Source organism: Galleria mellonella, unplaced genomic scaffold (genome assembly GCF_026898425.1).
Source record: "Galleria mellonella isolate WM207_F2 unplaced genomic scaffold, CSIRO_AGI_GalMel_v1 utg312, whole genome shotgun sequence".
NCBI classification, from domain to species: Eukaryota; Metazoa; Arthropoda; class Insecta; order Lepidoptera; family Pyralidae; genus Galleria; species Galleria mellonella.
Genome location: NW_026442074.1, coordinates 10,376,719 through 10,397,745, shown reverse-complemented (window position 1 = coordinate 10,397,745; position 21,027 = coordinate 10,376,719). Strand labels below are relative to the sequence as shown.

The 21,027-nt window shown below is 37.0% G+C and overlaps 1 protein-coding gene across 2 annotated transcripts in view; it reads right to left on the bottom strand.

Annotated features, from left to right (window-relative positions):
- Positions 1-307: 307 nt before the first annotated feature.
- LOC113515168 (fatty acid synthase-like) overlaps positions 308-21,027 on the bottom strand; it is a 43,050-nt gene continuing 22,330 nt past the window's right edge. Inside the window, exons 28-42 of one of the 2 annotated variants that reach the window (XM_052896021.1) lie at positions 20,187-20,358; positions 12,966-13,078; positions 12,617-12,772; positions 11,304-11,432; positions 10,570-10,646; positions 10,003-10,158; positions 9,077-9,328; positions 8,277-8,430; positions 7,353-7,557; positions 6,655-6,805; positions 6,119-6,287; positions 5,228-5,398; positions 4,437-4,539; positions 4,063-4,334; positions 308-462 (exon numbers count right to left, since the gene is read on the bottom strand). In XM_052896021.1, coding sequence (XP_052751981.1) covers positions 430-462; positions 4,063-4,334; positions 4,437-4,539; positions 5,228-5,398; positions 6,119-6,287; positions 6,655-6,805; positions 7,353-7,557; positions 8,277-8,430; positions 9,077-9,328; positions 10,003-10,158; positions 10,570-10,646; positions 11,304-11,432; positions 12,617-12,772; positions 12,966-13,078; positions 20,187-20,358 — 2,313 coding nt within the window. In that variant the 3' untranslated portion in view covers positions 308-429. Of the gene's footprint in view, positions 463-3,284; positions 4,335-4,436; positions 4,540-5,227; positions 5,399-6,118; positions 6,288-6,654; positions 6,806-7,352; positions 7,558-8,276; positions 8,431-9,076; positions 9,329-10,002; positions 10,159-10,569; positions 10,647-11,303; positions 11,433-12,616; positions 12,773-12,965; positions 13,079-20,186; positions 20,359-21,027 lie in introns of those variants that run through there. The other variant, XM_052896020.1, reaches the window with a different exon arrangement.

Here is a 21,027-nt window from a genome sequence, read left to right as displayed (position 1 = left end):
AACCGTCGCCTATAGGCATGAGCCGTACCATGGACATAACATAGTATACTATTTCACCCATCATACCCCCCATGCGTTGCCATTCCTAAAGACTCAGGTGTTATTCCTTTGTACCCTGTAAATTTACTACCATATCTCACTCTTCAAAGCGAAACACAGCCATGCAAACACAACTGCTTCACGGTAGAAACACGAATGGGACAGAGACGGTCAAGCAAACAACTTTTGTACAAAGTCTCCCTCTGGTATCCTGGTATATCTACTATCCTTTTCTTAATAACATAAAATTAAATACATAAAAAAACTCTTTTGCATTATAACAGATACAGTATCATATTTCACAATATAATACAACATTCCTTACATACGTTAACAACGGATAACAATTCAGACAATCTCAGTTTCGCTTCGTCTCAGCGTAGCGGCCCGTCATTCCTCGAATTCAGGTGAGACGTGCTGTCCCTGAAACGATGAGGTATTATGTTTATTATAGCTCTATATTATCATACGTATACTTTAATATAATATAATATAAAAAAAATATTTTTTTGTCTCTTTTCACTGTGCATTTATGTCTATTGTTGTTTATGCATTGTAAGTAACGCAAATAAATTATATATCTACGTTTAAATATTTGGGTAGTAGTGTGTAGGCTTATTGTTATTTATTTGTTAATGTTATTTTATTATTTATGTATTATTATTATTATTTACATATATAGTATATATTACATATGTATATAATAATCATCAGGGGGAGACTTTGTACAAAAGTCGATTGCTTGGGTACCTCTGTTCCATTCGTGTTTCTACCGTGAAGCAGTTGTGTTTGCATGGCTGTGTCTCGGTTTGAAGGGTGGGATATGACGTGAATGTACAGGGTACAGAGGAATAACACCTGAGTCCTCAGGAATCGCAACGCATGGGGGGTATCATGAACGAAACAGTATACTCTGTTATGTCCATGGTACTGCTCGTGTCTATAGGCGACGGTTACCACTTTCTATCAGGTGGGCCGTTAGCTTGTTTGCCATTCTAAGTCGTATAAAAAAAAAAGAATTATCTTCAGCTGTACGGTTTTTACCCTTGTAAATTCTATGTTTTCTTTTAGCTTTTCAAAGGTTGACTGTAAGAGATTCCTTTATGGGATAAATCTACCATTTATATATTAAATGTTTTAATATGTCCAATATAAATTATGTACAATAAAGATTTTATAATTTTTACAATAAGTCATAGATTGAGGGTAGTGTCAAATAAAGAAATAAATACTGCTTTGTCTTGTTTTTTCTTTTTGTAACCTGCGTCTAACTGACCTGCCTTTCCATCCGTCACCTATCAGCCCTCATTGGTACCCCGCCAGCGTATACCGTTAGCTCAGGTGGGGTTACCATTCCATTTTCATCCATTAAAACAAAACCTGTTTCTCTTGTTTCAAATATGTTGGTATGATAAATTTCATACATACATTGTTGTCATTTAGATAATATATATTTATCGATCACGCCAAGTCTCCTATATGGGATAGGCAGAGCGAAGGGAGTACCAAAATTTTTACATGCATCTCTGGTTACTACATTTTTATAATTCATTTTAAGCATGTACATAAATTCCGGAGACTTCTCTTTAATCTAGGACATGGTCTATTTCAACAAAATAGGTTAATTTATATAAATAGTAATATTACAAAATAGTGCCGTGTGGTCTCGGCATAGAATGGACCAATCCTTCCTTTGTAGTGGGTATCGTGACAGGTGACTAAGGGAACATAATGGTCGAGGGATGAGTAGCAGCGTCTTCTTAAAACATCGCTAAAGCATAACTGTGGTTACAAACAAGCTTGCCAAGCGTGGCTATTACTGGCATAACCCACCCATATGGGGGAGGCCCATGTCCAGCAGTGGACTGCAACAGTGCATCCACTGACACCCTGCAACGCATTTGAGGTCATCACTCCATCTAATATAGGGGGGTTGTCTTGCACTGCGTTTGCCCGTACGGGGTCGCCACTCAAGAACCTTTCTTCCCCATCGGTCTTCGGTTGTTCGAGCTACGTGACCAGCCCATTGCTGCTTCAGCTTGCTTATCTTTCTATATAAATTTGTTGTAATAAGACCAATAGAAGCAATAACTTATAGAAATTTAGAACTGGCCTATTAATATTAATTTTGCTTTTCTACTTCCAAAATCGCGTACGAAGTAGTGGGCAAACAGCTAGTTTCATCATCATCATCATGTCTACCTTTATCTGTCCACTGCTGAACATGAGCCTCCCACTTTGGGGGTTTTGTCAGTAGTTGGCATTCTTGGCACGCAGATTGACAACCGCAGTTAGGCTTTAGAGATGTTTTAAGAGGGACGCTGCTGCCCATCCCTCACCCTCCTTTAGTCGACTCTTACGACACTCACGGGAAAAGGAGTGGCCTATTCTATGGCGGGACCATACGGCGAAATAAGTATGACAGGTGTCATATTTATTTCTTTTATAAATAGCTAGTATAGATTAACAATGCATGGCAACATCGGCACTTTTCAGTTCCTTACGAAATAACACAACAATAGGTCCAATAATCAGCATGTGGACAAAATATAATTTTGTATCCAATTTGAACTCTAAGAAAGAAGGTGTTCAAGAAAAATTATGACAATGGTGTAATTTTAAATAGCTTTAATAATTGCACAGTATTTTTATTCACATATTTTTTTATGCAACTTTGTATGGCATACATTTATATATCATTGTTTCTTTTTATCTTTTTGGTGCAACAAAGAGTTAAATAAAGAAATAGATGGCAAACAAACAGATGACCCACCTGATGGAAAGTGGTAACCGTCGCCTATAGACATGAGCAGTACCATGGACATAACATAGTATACTATTTCACCCATCATACCCATGCGTTGCCGTTCCTGAAAACTCAGGTGTTATTCCTCTGTACCCTGTAAATTCACTGCCATATCCCACCATTTAAACAGAAACGCAGCCATGCAAACACAACTGCTTCACGGTAGAATCACGAATGGAACAGAGGTGCCCAAGCAAACGACTTTTGTACAAAATCTCCATCTTATAAACATTAGTTATATTTATCGTTTAGTTTTATATATATATATATATAGATAGATAGATACTCTTTATTGTTTCCTCCAAAAAATTACAATAGTAAACTTATTATAAATACAAACAATTACAAGAAAATATTTCACTGAAAAACAGTGGGCGGCTATAAGAGATCTCTTCAAGGCAACCTTTGGATAGAGGACAGTAAATATAAACAGTTTGACTGGATTACATTTATTTATTTATTATAAAATCCACAGTTCTTGAAAGCTATAACATTCTGATACTCATAGCCAATTACGGATTTACCATATATATTTCTTATAAAGCACAATGTGTGTTCACAATATTCAAGTTTTGTAGATAGATAGATAGATACTCTTTATTGTTTCCTTCAAAAGATTACAATAGTAAACTTATTCTAGATATAAACAATTACAAGAAATAATCACATGTATGTATGTGAGTGCGTGCGTGTATGTGCAAGTGCGCGTGCTAATGCGTGCTGCGTGTGTGCGTGCCTGCGTGTGTGTATGTGTATGTGTATGTGTATATGTGTGTGTTTGCGTGCATAAGTGCCTGCGCGCGCGCGCGTAATTTGTGTGTGTGTGTGTGTGTGTTTGTACCAATAAATTTGTCACCAAAACAAATATATAAAATTATCAAGTCTAAAACACCTTAAAAATATTTTTTTATACCTTCAATACAATTTTTAACAACACGTTTAACATTACTTTGCATCAGCTCTCCTGTTTATTGATCGTGAACAGCTATAACGTTATTAATGACGTCGGCCACATCTTTATTATCAACGATACTTATGTGATTATCATTGAAAAAGTGCACAATTACAGGGCACTCGCTAAATTTATTCAGACCATAATTATCATCACAAACAAAAATAGCAGTGTTCTTCGGCCTTAGGAGTATAATTGACGACTGAAGCTTTTTGACGTTATCAAAGTTATAATTAATAATTACTTTCAAACGATCATAACACACCTGGACCATACGTATAAGGAATTCCTTCGAATAAATATTTGCAACAGATGGCATCTTGAGGATGTATTCAATTTTCTCGTCAATCTTGTCCATCTCGCCGAGTTTTTGTATTAAATTATTAGTAATATCACTTTTAGGTGTTATTAGGTCTATGCAATTGGAAATGATGCTATTTTGGATTTGCACGTCATCGCTGGTGTTTATCATCGTATTGATCAATGACAAGAGATAATTGGGAGAGCCGTCCAAACAGAATATTGTCCCTTTATAACCTGAACATAGAAAATATTTGTTAGAAGGTTATTTCAACAAAGTTATGATCTGATTCATATGTTATTTAATATATGAATGTATTTATTGAAAATAATCTTTACCTTGACACTCTAATCTTGCCGCTAATTCTAATACAAGAAGGGATCCAAAGCTATATCCAAGTAACCAAATCTTGGAAACAGGTCTCAAACAGAGCATTGCTGACTGAAAAATATAGTAAAACAATTTTAGTTTTATCGCTTACATTTTTATATAGTCATTTTTCTACTCTTATCTCGATCATATATTTAGGGTTGATGTTTTTCTCCTCCATTCATCTTTCTTTGGAGTAATTTCCATATTCACTCCTATTCTGGCAATATCATCCCATTTGGATGGATTGTGTAGTCCATCCATGTTTTTTTTAGGACTTTTTTATCCTTATAGTCATTCACATTCATATTTAATAGTTTTGTTAAAAGTTGTTCTTCGTCCCTGTACATCACAGATTCTAATAATGATAAAATATTGACAGTTTAAGGTGACCTAGTTTTGACATAATATATTTTCAGAAACATATTTTTTACAGAAATTTGCAGTCACAATATTCATAAGCATTTGAAAGTCCTGATTAAGAGGTCTTCTGAAAACTACTCAAACAAATTAACTCTCTTGAATAAAAATAATATTTGTGTATTAACAATGACTCTCACTGGACACTACACTAAACTAAATAAGTACATGGAACAACTACACTTATGCCCAAAAATGGTTTACAGATTTTTTTATAGTAAAAAAAGAAACACCACAGCACATAATCTGTGGCTACAGCCCACTCGTATATAAATGATATATCTGCTTTGGAAAATATACAAAAATATGTAAAGTTTTTAGTGGAAAACAAAAGACAAACCTCATACAGTCTGTCCACCATCTGTTCGCAGTTCTCATTCTTATGCTCAGTTCCGAGCTGCAACATGCACACTTTGACCTTGAGCTTGCGGCACAGTGATTCCAGAGCTGCAGCGCAACCTTCCAATCCAGGCAACATTATCAGCACGTCTTTGTGGATTGGTTCTATACTCTACAAAGCAAAAATAGGAATTATATTTAACATGGTCAAAATCATGAAATTTTTTAAATTATTTTGCATCTAAAGGGGTTCGTGCCAGTAGTTACCATGCTCGGCAGGAAGGTTCTGGTTATATTTTAAGAATGACGTTGCGGTCCCTTGACCATTAAGTTCTCTTAGACGCCTCTTAAGACACCCAAAGAAAAGGAAGTAGTGGGCCATTGTACACCGGAATCACAAAGCTAATGTACCTTTTGAGTTAGTAAAATCCTAATCATCATTGTCATATCAGTTTATAACTGCTGCAAATAAGCCTCCCTTTAAGGGGGTTTTGCTGGTTCTTGCCACGTCTGGCAGGCGGATTGAGAACCGCAGTTAGACTTTGGAGATGTTTTAAGAGGGATGCTGCTGCCCATCCCTCGTCCTCCCTCCCTTCGTTAGTTGCCTCTTACGACACCCACGGGAAAGTAGGGGATGGCATAATCTATGCTGGGGCCACAGGAGCAAAAAAAAAATATTCTTAATACCTTTCACAAATAACTTTAAAGGACATACATATAATAAGAAAAATGTTATAGCCCTAGAGGTACCGTTAACATTATCGTGAATTCTGTAATGTCCACGTTATGTCTAGACGGTTACTATTTTCCATTAACTAGCTTGGCAGCTTCTTTCATTCCATGTAGTTTAATTTTAAGTGTCATAAATAATAAGAAATTTTAGATAACTTACTTTATCTCCGTTGCTGACCAAAGTTGGCATGTGAAGAATTGGTTCGTTCGCAAACTTTTCTTCTCCGAAGTTTCTAAGCAAAACCTTCAAACTGGCCGAGACTTCCGAGTCAGAAGTAATTGATGTTTTCGATGCAACATCATTGCATTGTATTGTTAGTGCGTATAATCTAAAACATAATGTTTAATGAGTTTAAAGAGAGCGTTTCGTATTATTTAGTTCAGATGGCTAGAATTTGGTGTGCAATAACTTTTTCCTATTATAATAATTCAGTTGCAGAAACCTTTTTATACTGAAAGCGTAATGTCAATTGTCTGGTACATTTACATTGGAGGGTATTACAGCACCAATTCTGTTACAACAGAATTTTTAAGCCCCAGATCTTTTAAAATAATTTGATTTGGTATTTGATATAAGTATAAAGTCAAATAATGTCAAACTTATATTTGTCCTAAATAATGATATTTGATTTGTTTAAACATATTTTATGTCTGTCGATATTGTGAATTGAATAGGGCAAATTACTGAAACACTACTTAGCAAAGGTTAGGTTCCTGATCTCCTCAGCTGTGAGGAAGACTTCGAATTCTCTTTCGAGGGTTTGTTTGATCTCCACAGCCGTCATGCTGTCCATACCCAATTCAGCTAGAGATAATTGTTGTGATACTATCTTCAGATCCTTAATACCTGTGAAAAAATAATAGTACAATTGTGTACTCAGTCAATAAACAAAGTGAAACTGACATTTTTGCTCATGAACGTCTCTGTGTTTATTGGTCGTGACATTTTTTTTTATTTACAATATTATATTTGGTGCTTAGATATACAGACTGACAAAGTGAAAAACAAAAACAGTAACAAATATGTTAGTCCCGGCAATAACACAGGTAGGACCGAGATGTACAAGCAGATGATTTTTCGCATTAAATTATTATTACTTCTCTCGACAAAAAATTTTTCAATATCGAATTCGTCAAATTAAAAGTTTGTCGAAATTATTTATACAGTTATAAATTTATCATAAATACGTATATACATGTCACGCCTGCTTCCTATTAGGGTAGATAGAATCAATGGAACGCCATAAGCTTTGGTTCAAACAAACCTCTTTCGCTTCCTCCACATTCATCAATCTTTTCATATACGCTCGCCGTTTACGGGTACTTTTACCTTTAATTTATCATATATCTATAAACATATAACGATATTAAAATATCTAGAACATAATTCATACCCATAATCTCAGCAACAGCGTTCACAATGACTCCACTGCCGAAACTATTAGCGGTTTTCTCAGCTACGACAATCGAGGAAACGATTGGTGCTTCTTGTTTTAAAAACTTGTCTAGAGTTAACAAACAGGATGATATTTTTTGCAACAGTGTTCCCCCAATGTCCCGTTGGACATCCTCGTCTCGCACCTCGGCTACTAGACCAACCTGCAGAGCAATTTGCTGTTAGTATTTTTTCAAATCAAATTATAACTCCGCCTGTGGTATAGGTGTCGCTGGTAGAGTACTAGTGAGTGACGATAGATGATTTTTTTATGATGATTTAACGTAGAATGGCCAAGAAGCTGACAGCCCACCTGATGGAAAGTGGTAACCGTCGCCTATAGACATGAGTCGTACCATGGAGATAACAGAGTGTACTGTTTCACCCCTGATACCTCCCATGTGTTGCCATTTCTGAGGACTCGGGTATTATTCTTTTGTACCGAGTAAATTCACTGCCATATGTGGGATATGAAACCAAAACACAGCCATGCAAACAGAACTGCTTCACGGTAGAAACACGAATGTGATAGAGGTGCCCAAGCAACTTTTGTACAAAGTCTCGCTCTGATGAAGGTAGATCAGTTGGTTCATCGTGGAAAATTCACCAGGATTTTTTTGTACAACTTAAACTGGCAAACAAGCTGATAGTACAAGATCATAATAGTTTCCAGGGAAGACTGTTGGATTGAATCTGTTATTTTCTTTCTTCTATTAAAAGTTCTAAACAGCATCAAAAAGGACCTAAATTTTACGTTTTATTGGCTCTTAATGTTATTATTTTTAATAGTCGATTTTTGTTATCATATTCATAATGTATAGAAAATTCAAGAAATTTAAAAAAATTAACAGAACTCATATTAAAATTGTCTATTAACACTCACATCGCCAACTGCTCCCCACTGCACAGCCAGGGCAGGTAATCCTTGCTTCTTCCGTATCTCGCAGATCCTCTCCATCACAGAGTTTGATAGACCGTAGTTGGTCTGTCCAGCGTTACCACGACCACAAGATACTGATGAGAATACTACAAAATTTCTGTGGAAAAATTAATGGCATCCACTTAAAATAACTCCAAAGAGCAACCTAAGAATTTCTTAATTGAGGTGAACATATGTTATGTACGTACGTAACATAACTTATTGTCATTTTTGTATATTGACTATAAAATATTCTCTGTCGACAATAAACCTAATTTAACAAAAGGGGGGTAAAGAGGTTTCTTCAGGGTCGGCAACGCACACGTAATATCTCTGGTATTGCAGGTGTTCATAGGCTATGGTAACCACTTACCATCAGGTGGGCCGTATGCTTGTTTGCCAATTCAGTGGTATAAAAAAAAATATTACGCCATTTGGTCCTGCCATAGAATAGGCCACCCTTTCCTTTCCCATGGGTGTCGTAAGAGGCGACTAGGAGAGGCCGAGGGATGGGCAGCAGCGTCCCTCTTAAAACATCTGCAATGCTTAACTGCCGTTGCCAATTGGCCTGCTAAGCGTGGCAACTACTGGCAAACCCTCCCCAAGGGGGAGGCTTATGTTCAGCAGTGGACAGTTGAAGGTTGATATGATGATGATTATTAAATGTAAAAGTTTGGAACGATCGATGGACGATTGCTACTCTTTCACACAGAGAATACTTATGCAGGTAAAGTTACGACATACAGTTTTTTAATATAACTTACTTCAATTTTGGACATAGAATTCTTGAAAGTTTATCCAAATGCATCGTAGCCAGAGCTTTCGGTCCAAATGACGTTTTGAACGTCTCAGCGGTTTGATTCTGGAATATGGAATCCTTGAGAACTACGGCGAGGTTGAAGATCGCCTCAACAGGACCCATCGCGCTGGCCATCTTCAACATTTCTTCACAGCCAGATTCCGTTGTGACATCGTGGGTAGATATTTGGATATTAACTCCATACGATGTCCAAGTTCTGTCAATAAAAAACTCGTAAAGTATTAGTTAAGTTTGCACTATGGTTTTCTTGCAAAACAGTAAGTTTCCACTTACTGTTGCCAGTAGTTGCCACGCTTGGCAGGTGGGTTGTTTTAAGAGGAACGTTGCTGCCCATCATTTGACTATAAGCTCCATTATAATATATATATATATATATATATATATATATATATATATATATATATATATATATATATATATATGCCGTGTGGTCTCGATATAGAATGACCCGTTTCTTTCCCATGGGTGTCATAAGAACACATAAAACATCTCAAAAGCCTAACTGCGGTTGCAAACCCGCCTGCCAAGCGTGGCAACTACTAGCAAAACCCCACTTCTTGGAGAGACCTATGTTCAGCAGTGGACAGTTAATGGCAGATATGATAACATGACGAAGTTACATGTTACAGTACACCAACTTCTAAACTTGAAAATATTTTTAACCGACTTCAAAAAGAAGGATATAAGGATATCTTGGGATCACACGGTATAAGTAACATGTAACTTACATTACTATGAATTAGAGAAGAATTAGTTTTTTTTTTCGAATAAAAATAATGTATGCTTTATTTTTTCCTCATAAAACAATATAAATAAAATCAAACGACGGTGAAATAATGTTTCTATCTGAAAATAATTGTAATAATTTACCTTACTCTGTAAGATTGGTAACCGTTGGTGATTCCATTTCGAGAAACTAGAACAATCTTCCTTGCACCCCTCAGGATGCACCAGTCAGCCAACTCTAGCCCAAACCCTCCCAAACCACCAACTATTATGTACACATATTCTTCGTGGCATATGTATCTGTTAAAATATACGCATACGCGGTGAAATTAAAGTCGTTAGTAATACATAAAAGTAAAAATCAACTCTATCTACATATATTAGGATTTCAAATTCAAAACCCCATTAATTCTAATATTTATTTCTATCACAATGGCACTTTATTCCGTGACAGAATCCGTACTAGGATATCCTGTGTTACGGTATTCTGGCCCCCACAATCGGCCCCTTAACAATGACTGATTCGAAGCCGTGCAAGAGCGAAAAGAAACACATAAAACACATTAGAAAATAGTGTCAAATGTGATATTAAATCACCGTGAGTAAAAATCACAGATTCTCAAATGTGAAATAGCAACGATAATGAAAAATAATTACAATAAATGATAATGAACTAAAAGTAGCGCTCATTACAATACCTAATATACATACCTTGGAATTGCTTCGATAGGTACATGCGTTGGTTTCGCATATTTGTTATGTTCTTCATCCCGAATTTTAATCATTACCTGGTACATACACGGAACATGTATTGGTTAATATTAAAGTTTATAATTACGGTAATAATTAAGATATTAAAGAAGTTCTTTGAGAGTGAGAGGGGTGAGAAAATATTTCAGGGTTGACAACACACGAATGTTCATCTTGGAATTGCGTGTACATAAGCTATAGGAATCGTATACCATCAGATATTCTGAATGCTTTCTGCAATTCATGTCATCTCAGTTTTATATCAGTAAAACATATATAAGAGGAAGAGAGAAAAATAATATAGAAAATGGCCAGTTTCTTTTAAATATTCGTCATTAAAAAAGCAAATATTAATAAATAATTGGACTATCCAAACCAATTAACAATTTGCGACAATAAAGAAAATTCTAAAAGAGATTTACTATCTTATTTACTTGAGATTAGAGGTTTTAATGAATAAATAAAAACATCATTGGTTCCTTCAAGGAAATATACAATTATATAAAATATGTATAAAAAGATGCAATGATGGCGACCTTATCTCTAAATAACGAACTCTTCTAACGAACTTTGTATAAATATATATATATATATTCTTTTATAAAGATTATTTTTATTGCCAAATCCAATGTTTTTAAATATTGTATAATGAAATAGTTTCATAATTGAAACCGAAAATATTTGTATATTCCTACCTTGCCAATATGTTTTCCAGATGCCATATAACGGAAGGCAGTCTCCATTTCATCCTTTTCAAATGTGCAATAAGTTAGTGGCCGAACAGCACCAGTTTGTATACCCAATAATATAATTTCTTGCAATATCTGCCCAAAATAGACAAAAAGCATACATTGTAATATAGAACTTAGAAAAAGTACACAATGCTGTGTAAAAACAGTGATTTAAATTCTAAAGGCATACCAAAATGTTTTGTAAATAGTCTACATCAGGGATGATTTCACTAAACGCAAGATCTACTGTTTACTGACGAAATACTGTTTGATCTACCAAATACATACTTTTTGAAATCACAACATATTTCAGTACACAATTGTATAGTATTGTAGTACTTTTTATTTTATTAAAAGGAAAAACATAAAACTGAAAATTATTCTTAGTAACTACTTATTTATATTAGTGTGAGCATTACGTCTGTGCATCTTCCGTTACATTAGCAAAATATTATATTTTTAGCCTTGCTTCGATCGACTGGACTAATAATCGCGATCGACAAGTCGATAACGATCGACTGATTAGTAACTCCTGCCCTACATAGTGAAATTCACGAATAACTATCTTTCATATTAATTTTATTTAAAAATAAAAAAAAACGTTTGAACGGTGTTGGATATTCGATCTGATTGATTAATCTTACAGCTCATTCTTACGGACCAGAAACTTATATAAAAATTGATTAATCATTCATAGTCATTGAATATATTTCTATCAACATATGCTATTTCACAAGTTACTTGTTACATCTTCTACGTTCCTAAAAACCACTATAAATTAGCACTAAATGAAAAGTGTCGTTGCATTCGAATTTAATCGTGAATAATTATGGACTGTGTTTTTTTAATGGATGAAAATGGAATGCTATCGGGATGATGATGCGTCAGTGAGGGATGATAGGTGAAATGAAAAGGCAAGTCAGTTGGCCCATCGTGATGAATTCATCAAAAATCAACCACGATGTTTTTCAGGGAGGTTTCCACGTGGAGGTCGAATTGTTAGGGTATATTTTTAGATTTCACTACTAACAAACCCTGTCCCCCCTACGTTTGGATAACGCAGATAGAAATCATTATTCATACTTCACTCTTAATAGTAAAGTAGTAGCATGTGTGATATTTGGTCACTGTGAGCGAAAATCACAACTGTGATTTTGTCAGACGAAATAACTATGATAATAAAATATAATTTCAAACACGATAATGAATTAAAAGTAAAAATAATGTTTCAAAGCGCACTTAATGCTTAAGAAGGGTACAGTTAATTACATATTTACCTTAACAGTTTCGGTGGACTGTCTAAACACATAGTCCAAACTGACGCCATGAAAAGAAATCTCCTTGTGAGCGATGTCAATATATGTATTGTTGCTCATGTCGTACTTGCCAATTTCGAGGAACCGGCCACGATAGGAGAGACATCTAACGGATGCCTGGGACACAATATACAAATGTTAAATCATTGTATGAAGAAATTATTGTATGAAATTTTATGTTTGTTATACTTTTAGTTTTTACTAATATGAGTTAAAAAATGGAATATTCGGTCTGATTTTCTTTATTAGTATACCTGTGCGAAACCGGGGCAGTAAGCTAGTAATACAAAGAACGTAGAATTAATCTCACCTGAAGTTTATCGTCTGATAGAGAATTGAGAACCATATCCACACCTTTGCCATTGGTTTCTCTGCGGACCATGTCTTCGAACGACGTATCTCGAGAGTTTCCAATGTGACTGTCTATTTACAGAATTAAATATATTAATCCAATAATATCTAGTTAATGACTTTATCTGGGTACAAAAGAAGAAGGAAGAATGAGAAAAAAGAGAGTTAATATTATTTATTCCTATTACTGTTGTGCAGAACGCACCTTTTTAGAGAATATTTTTAAATTTTATATTTTTATTTTGTTTTTTGATATCTGACAATGTCATGATTCATTATTATATTTTTCTCTACCACTAGCAGCGACCGTTTTATTATTTCATAAAATATACAGTCCTTTCTCAAGAGCATATCTTTCGTTAAAATATTGGTCCTCTCGCTAATAAAAGAACCATGATGGTAGAGACGCGATCAGTTAAAAAAGCGAACGCAGCAAGTATGGAGCAAGGCCAATTTTCTACCGTTCAACACGGAAGCCCTACCAGCTCCACACCAACTGCTGGCGCTCAGCAGTCCGTTGGAATTCCCAGCGGCGCCGCTAGTTCTGTTTCAGGGTCTTCAACTACTGTAAGGAGTCGTACCTTACAAATAGAAGCGGATTATGCTAAAAAAATTGCGATGCTGGAGCGCGCTGCATTGGAGCGTGCCAAAGAGCGCGAGCGTGTGGTATTGGAACAAGAGCGCGCCGCTTTAGAACTACAAAAACAAGCACGTATCGCCGCCTTGGAGGAGAGAGGTAGTATACGTACTCGTAGTAGTCGTTCAAGTCACATCTCTAACAGAGAGGTACGAAAATGGTTAGACACATATCTAGAGGCTATACCCTCAGTGGAAGTAAATGAGCAACCGCAGAACATTAAAATTAATACGTCCTGTAGTAAACCCACTACTAATAGCAATTGTTCTGCGGCATTAGCGGCACATTTACAAATACCGAACAATAGCTTCGACCCTGTGCCTACCACAGATACTCAATATCTTCGGCCTATTCTAAAAGAATCTAATGTGGCTAATAATTTCGAAGTTTGCACAAGCCCGGCGAGGGCCAGTTCTAGTGCGACTAAAATCAAACCGGTTTCCTCAACTATTAATAAAACTCCAAGTGATATAGCTTTGTTAGCAGAAGCAATTACATCACTTTTAAAAGAAAGTCAACACAACATAAAATTTGGAGATGGTCGTCTACCTTTTTTTGATGGCAAGCCTTTAGATTGGTTAACCTTCAAACGTGTATATGACAACACGAAATCAAGATATTCTGACTCGGACAACCTAACGCGTATCAATATGGCGCTGCGGGGAGAGGCACATGATGCTGTAGCAGTACTGTTAGTCTCCGCTCAAGACCCTACTCAGGTAATACAAGCATTAGCAACAAGGTTTGGTAGGCCTGAACTAATTGTTTTACAAGAAGTGGCAATGATGCGTTCCCTGCCAAAGGTCAATATCGATTGTAGTGACCTTCATAAGTTCGCTTGTCGAGTTCGTAATTCAGTAGAAGTAATGAAACTTTTAGAACAACGATGTTATTTAGAATCACCAGAACTTTTTCAATCTATTCTTAGTAAACTCACACCTCTATTACGGACACGTTGGGCTGACTTTGCAGCGTCTCATTTCCATCAAGCGGTAACTAAACTCGAGCTCTTAGCCTCCTTCCTCACTCAAGAGGTGGATCTACAGCTCAAGTTTGGTCTCCTCAATGAACCTATTTATTATAATCGAAGCAACAAAATTCGTTCGGTTGCAATTAACAAACCATCCACGTCCATTGTTCCATACATTTTTCAATCTGAAACTCATGAACAATCATCTAGTGTAACATCTCACAATAAAAAGATATGCTATTTTTGTAATGACGATCATAGCTTATCTCATTGTAATAATTTTAAGACATTGTCAGTTGATGACAGATGGAAATTTGTTAATGAGAAAAAACTTTGTCATAAGTGTCTTAGAAAAGGTTCACATAATTATAAAAGTTGTAATATTTCTAAGGAAATCTGCAACAATAAAAAATGCAATTCTAGACACCATAAACTATTACATATTGCTCATGTGGTTGAAAGTGAGGTTGAACATGGTGAATCATCTTCCACTCCTCAATCTGGAGAACTTGAAGGTTCTGATGAATCATCATGCAAACAAACGACTGATTTTATAGCTCATGCTAGTAACTCACTTCCATTATGCAATGTTCAACATCCATGTCAACCTTTCTTAAAAATTATAGCTGTTGAAATCTCTGGCCCACGTGGTAGTGTGAATACTTACGCTTTGTTAGATGATGGGTCAACCGCTACTTTTATAGACTCGGAGCTCGCTGCAAAAATTGGAGCCCGAGGACCTACTGTCAAAACTCTTTTAAAATGTGTCGGCGGGTTATCAAAACATACAGAAATAGAGTATGTAGATTTTAATATTAGAGGTTGTCATGTTGATAAGACGTATCAAGTCAAGCAGGCTCGTTCTATAAAAGATTTACAATTAGCTAAACAGTCTGTCTGTCCCCAAGATATTAGTAAATTTTCTTACCTTTCCGATTTGGCTTCCTATTTATGTTATGAGAATGCACAACCAAAAATTGTGATCGGTATCGATAACTGGCATCTTACCATACCGCAATCCATACTGAAAGGTACGAGAACGCAACCAGCTGCAATTAACACTGCTCTTGGTTGGGTTTTATTCGGTTTTAGTAGTAGTAAAACTAGTCCAGTTGATTTAGTGAATCATGTTCAGTGTAATGAAACAGATTTTAACAAGACAGATTTATTGGAAAATCTTATAAAAAATTATTATAAGTTGGATTCGATAGGAATTACTAAGAAAGAACCGCGTAGTGCAGATGATGAACGCGCTATTGAAATTTTAGAACGTACAGCTAATCGTCTTCCGTGCGGTAGATTCGAAGTCGGTTTATTATGGAAATCTAATAATCCTGTCATTCCTAACAGCTATCCTCTTGCTTTATCGCGTTTTTTAAGTCTTGAAAAGAAAATGATCAGTGATCCTACTTATGCTGAGCGTTATAAACAAAATATTCGCGATCTCGTTACTAAAGATTATGCCGAGAAATGTCAAAATGAACCTTCTTCTAATTCTGTATGTTGGTTTTTACCTCATTTTGGCATAATAAACCCCAATAAACCGGCAAAACTACGAGTAGTACACGATGCTGCCGCAAAAATCAAAGGTGTTAGCTTAAATTCACTTCTACTTACGGGTCCAGATTTACTGCAATCTCTAATCGACATTTTACTTCGTTTTAGAGAGGGTAAAGTAGCTATGACTGCAGACATTAAGGAAATGTTCCCTAGGTTCAAAATTATCGAACAGGATAGAGATGCTCAAAGCTTTCTCTGGCGCGACAGCCCTACTGATCCTATAGAAACCTATAGAATGTCATCAATGATCTTCGGAGCAGTTTCTAGCCCCTTTACAGCTATATATATGAAAAATAAAAATGCTCTAGAGTTTAAAGATCAATATCCCGACGCGGTTCATGGTATTATATACGATACTTACATGGATGATTATATCGGTTCAGTAGATTCTAGTGATGAAGCAGCTCAGTTGGCGGCAGATATTGTCAACATTCATGCGCGCGCAGGCTTAGAGATGCGTGGATGGGTATCCAATGACCCTAAAGCGCTCCGTCTGTTGCCAAATCATCTTTTATCAGAATCGGTATCTAATATTAACCTAAACTTAGCGAATTTTCCGTCGTCTACACCATGCATCCGCGCTCTAGGATTATACTGGCACCCATCTAGCGACCTTATAGGCTTTAACACTTCTATTAAAAGTAATCAAGAAACTTTGCCTAGTTCGCTTACTAAACGTATTATATTGTCTTTAATTATGCGAGTCTTCGATCCATTAGGAATCCTCGCTCCAGTTGTTATTCGCGGTCGTATTTTATTTCAAAACGTTTGGCGTATGAATTTGGATTGGGACACGGAGCTCCCTCCTTCTGAAGCCATAGCCTGGAAGGAATGGTTTCAAGAATTAATTATTATCGCCGAGATAAAAATACCGCGCTGTTATAACTTTCATAGGTTGAAACCAAATCAAATAGAGTTGCACGTCTTTGCCGATGCCAGCGCTCAGGCTTACGCAGCGGTGGCATATTGGCGCTTCGTTTATCCTAATGGAGACGTACAACTTGCATTGATCTGTAGCAAGTCACGTGTAGCGCCTTTAAAACCATCTAGTATTCCTAGATTAGAGTTGCAAGCTGCATTAATAGCCGCACGTCTAGCTACAACCATCGTAGAAGCAGTCAAATTTAAACCACTTAAGCGCACATTTTGGTGCGATTCGATGAACGTTTTGGGTTGGCTTCGTAATGATGCACGATCATACAAGACATTTGTAGCTCATAGAGTAGGTGAGATAATAGAACTTTCAGATGTTAGTGAGTGGCACTGGGTTCCAACCGCTTATAATGTTGCCGATGATTCAACACGTTTAAGCCGAGGCCCTTTAACTTCAGACTCACGCTGGATAAAAGGACCTGAATTTCTTCTAACTTCTGATTGGCCTAAGGAACCTGCTGTTTCCCATAATCAAACCATCCATACTAATACACCCGAGACTCACATACATCTCATTAACGAAATTGAGTCGAATAAGCCAATTTCAGCAGACGCACAACGTTTTAGTTCGTGGAATCGTTTAATTCGTGCCACAGCATATGCTCATCGTTACTTATCATTGTTACGTCTTACTTCATTAAGAAAAAAAGGCCTGAATATAGAACTTATTCATAAAGTAGAAGGCCGCATTTTTTCTTTTCGTCCGCCATCCAACTCAAACGTTGATCGACAACGCAATACAATACGTAGCACACTTACCGCGGAAGACTTACATTTGGCAGAAATTCATGTGCTACGTAAAAGTCAATTAGATTCTTTCTCACAAGAGATCAAATGTATTCAAAACGGTTTACCCGTGTCACACCGTAGTAGGTTATCGAAACTGCCAGCTATTATTGATAAACATTCCGTTTTACGTCTATCAACACGCATTGTAGCTGTCTCTGGAATACAAGAAGATATGAAGCATCCAATATTACTCGATGGAAAGAATCCTGCTGTTCGGTTACTTGTATTACACTACCATCGCAAGGCGGCTCATGCTAACACAGAAATGGTCGTGAACGAATTGCGGCAAATATATTGGATAATAAACCTTAGGAGCACCGTGAGGTCAGTCGCATATAACTGTCAGTTTTGTAAGGTTCGTAGATCTATTACTTTCCAACCACCTATGGGCAACCTTCCAAAGGCCAGACTTGCCCACCATTGTAGACCTTTTTCGTTTGTGGGACTAGATTATTTCGGTCCTGTAACAGTAGCAGTTGGTCGAAGAAGAGAGAAACGTTATGTGGCCTTATTTACGTGCTTGACCATTCGCGCAATCCATCTTGAGATCGTCCACTCGCTTTCATCAGATGCAGCAATAATGGCTTTAAGACGATTTATAGCTCGCCACGGCACACCTTCAGAAATCCATTCTGATAATGGAACCAGTTTTGTGGGCGCGAATAGAGAGCTTCGAGCCTTGTATTCAGAAGCGATGTCCGAGTTTGCTGCGGGTGAAATGATCAAATGGAAATTCATCCCTCCATCAGCTCCTTTCATGGGAGGATCATGGGAAAGGCTTGTGAAGTCTGTAAAGACAGCATTAAAAGTAACTTTAGGCAACAATACAAGATCGCCCACCGATGAAGTATTCACCACCCTACTTTGCGAGGCAGAAGCATTGGTAAACTCACGGCCCCTAACGCACGTCGCATGTGATCCACAATATCCTGAAGCCCTCACACCATCTCATTTTATATTAGGCTACTCCTCAGGTCGTCCTATTCCAGCCAACTTAACCGACAGTGACATGTGCAGTAGATCTGGTTGGAGAAGAGCACTGCGAATGGCTGATCACTTTTGGAAGCGTTGGATTACAGAGTATTTGCCCACACTATCACCACGAAGATTTGTAGGACAAGTGCCACAAATTTCAGTTGGAGACGTCGTCATAGTCGTGGACGGAACGTTATCAAGAGGTACTTAGCCTAAAGGCCTAGTTACGACTTTGTACCCGTGCAGGGACGGCGTGACACGGGTCGTGGACATCGATACCCAGGCAAGCGTAATTCGTAGACCTGTAAAAGGGTTGTTCCCATCTGTTTAAGAGGGGAGCATGTGCAGAACGCACCTTTTTAGAGAATATTTTTAAATTTTATATTTTTATTTTGTTTTTTGATATCTGACAATGTCATGATTCATTATTATATTTTTCTCTACCACTAGCAGCGACCGTTTTATTATTTCATAAAATATACAGTCCTTTCTCAAGAGCATATCTTTCGTTAAAAACTGTACTATTATTATTACTAGTTATTTTTCATAGTTTCTCTCACATATATTAGTATATAAAGTATGCTATATACGAGTATCAAGATAAAATCCACCCGTATACCAAATTTCATGCAAATCCGTTTAGTAGTTTTTGCAAGAAGCAGGAACAAATCCTAAATATTCATTAACTTTTGTATTTACAATAATATTATAGTAGGATTATTAAAAAATATCAAGGTATATTACCAGAGGGAGACTTTGTACAAAAGTCGATTGCTTGGGTACCTCTATCCCATTCGTGTTTCAACCGTGAAGCAGTTGTGTTTGCATGGCTATGTTTCGGTTTGAAGGGTGGGATATGGCGTGAATTTATTGGGTACAGAGGAATAACACCTGAGTCCTCAGGAATGGTAACGCATGGGGGGTATCATGAGCGAAACAGTATACTCTGTTATGTCCATGGTACTGCTCATGTCTATAGGCAATGGTTACCACTTTCCATCAGGTGAGCCATCAGCTTGTTTGCCATTCTAAGTTGTATAAAAAAAATCCGTATGGTCCCGGCATAGAATAGACCACCCCTTCCTTTCCTGTGGGTGTCGTAAGAGGAGAGTTAGGGAGGACTTAGGGAGGGAGGAAGCTGCGTCCCTGTTAAAACATCTCCAAAGCCTAACTGCGGTTGCCAATCCGCTTGCAAAGCGTGGAAACTACTGGCAAAACCCTCCCAAGGGGGAGGCTTATACTCAGCAGTGAACATTTGAAGGCTGGTATGATATATGATGATTATAAGGTGTATGTTAAGGTGATGAGGCAATAACCTTTGATTTGTGGAAACATTTTCTTGATAAACGCCCTTTTTTCCGGTGTCCCGACTGTGGTGAACACTTCCAAGCCATAAAACAACGCTAAATTGATAGCGGCCTGTCCAACTCCGCCTGAGCCCGCATGTATGAGGATGGATTCACCACGTTGCATATGCCCCACTATTACCTAATGGAATCAGAATTTAAAAAATAATTTAATGTTGTATTATACAAAAAAAAAAAAACAATACAAATTGACCTCTATGTAATCAATCTTTAAATATCCCCTATACTTAAAGGAAAGGTACAGATTGATTCCATAAGAGAATCCAGAGAAAGGGCTTGTTAGTAATGATGTCTAATAGCCCCATTACTAGCAATGCACCCTCTCAGGTTGACCTCCACGCAGTTCCCCCATGGAAACCATCATGGTTAATTCTTCTCAAATTCATCATGGTGGGCCAACTGACTTGCTTTCATTTTCACCTATCATGCCACTGGTGCCCCGCCGGTGTATACTGATAGCGCGGGCAGTGTTACCATTCCATTATCACCCATAGAAAAAAAAATGTAAGTATATCTTTTCAGATAAAAAAGAATTTTTCAATCCAGTTTATAATTAATTGATAGGTAGCAAACGTAAAAAAGTACAACCAAAGTGGAAAACTTCTTCTTTTTGAAGGATTTGGTGTTGGGATGGGAGTTGTGGATGGGTAATAATTTTTTGGTTGGCAAATAAGTCTGATGACATCAAGATGCAAAGGTAGGCACATTGCTGTAGATCCCGGATTAAACTTCCGATCGAGAGAATTTAGAAAACTGTAATAACTCGGGTCCGGTCGTTTCCTCAAATGTT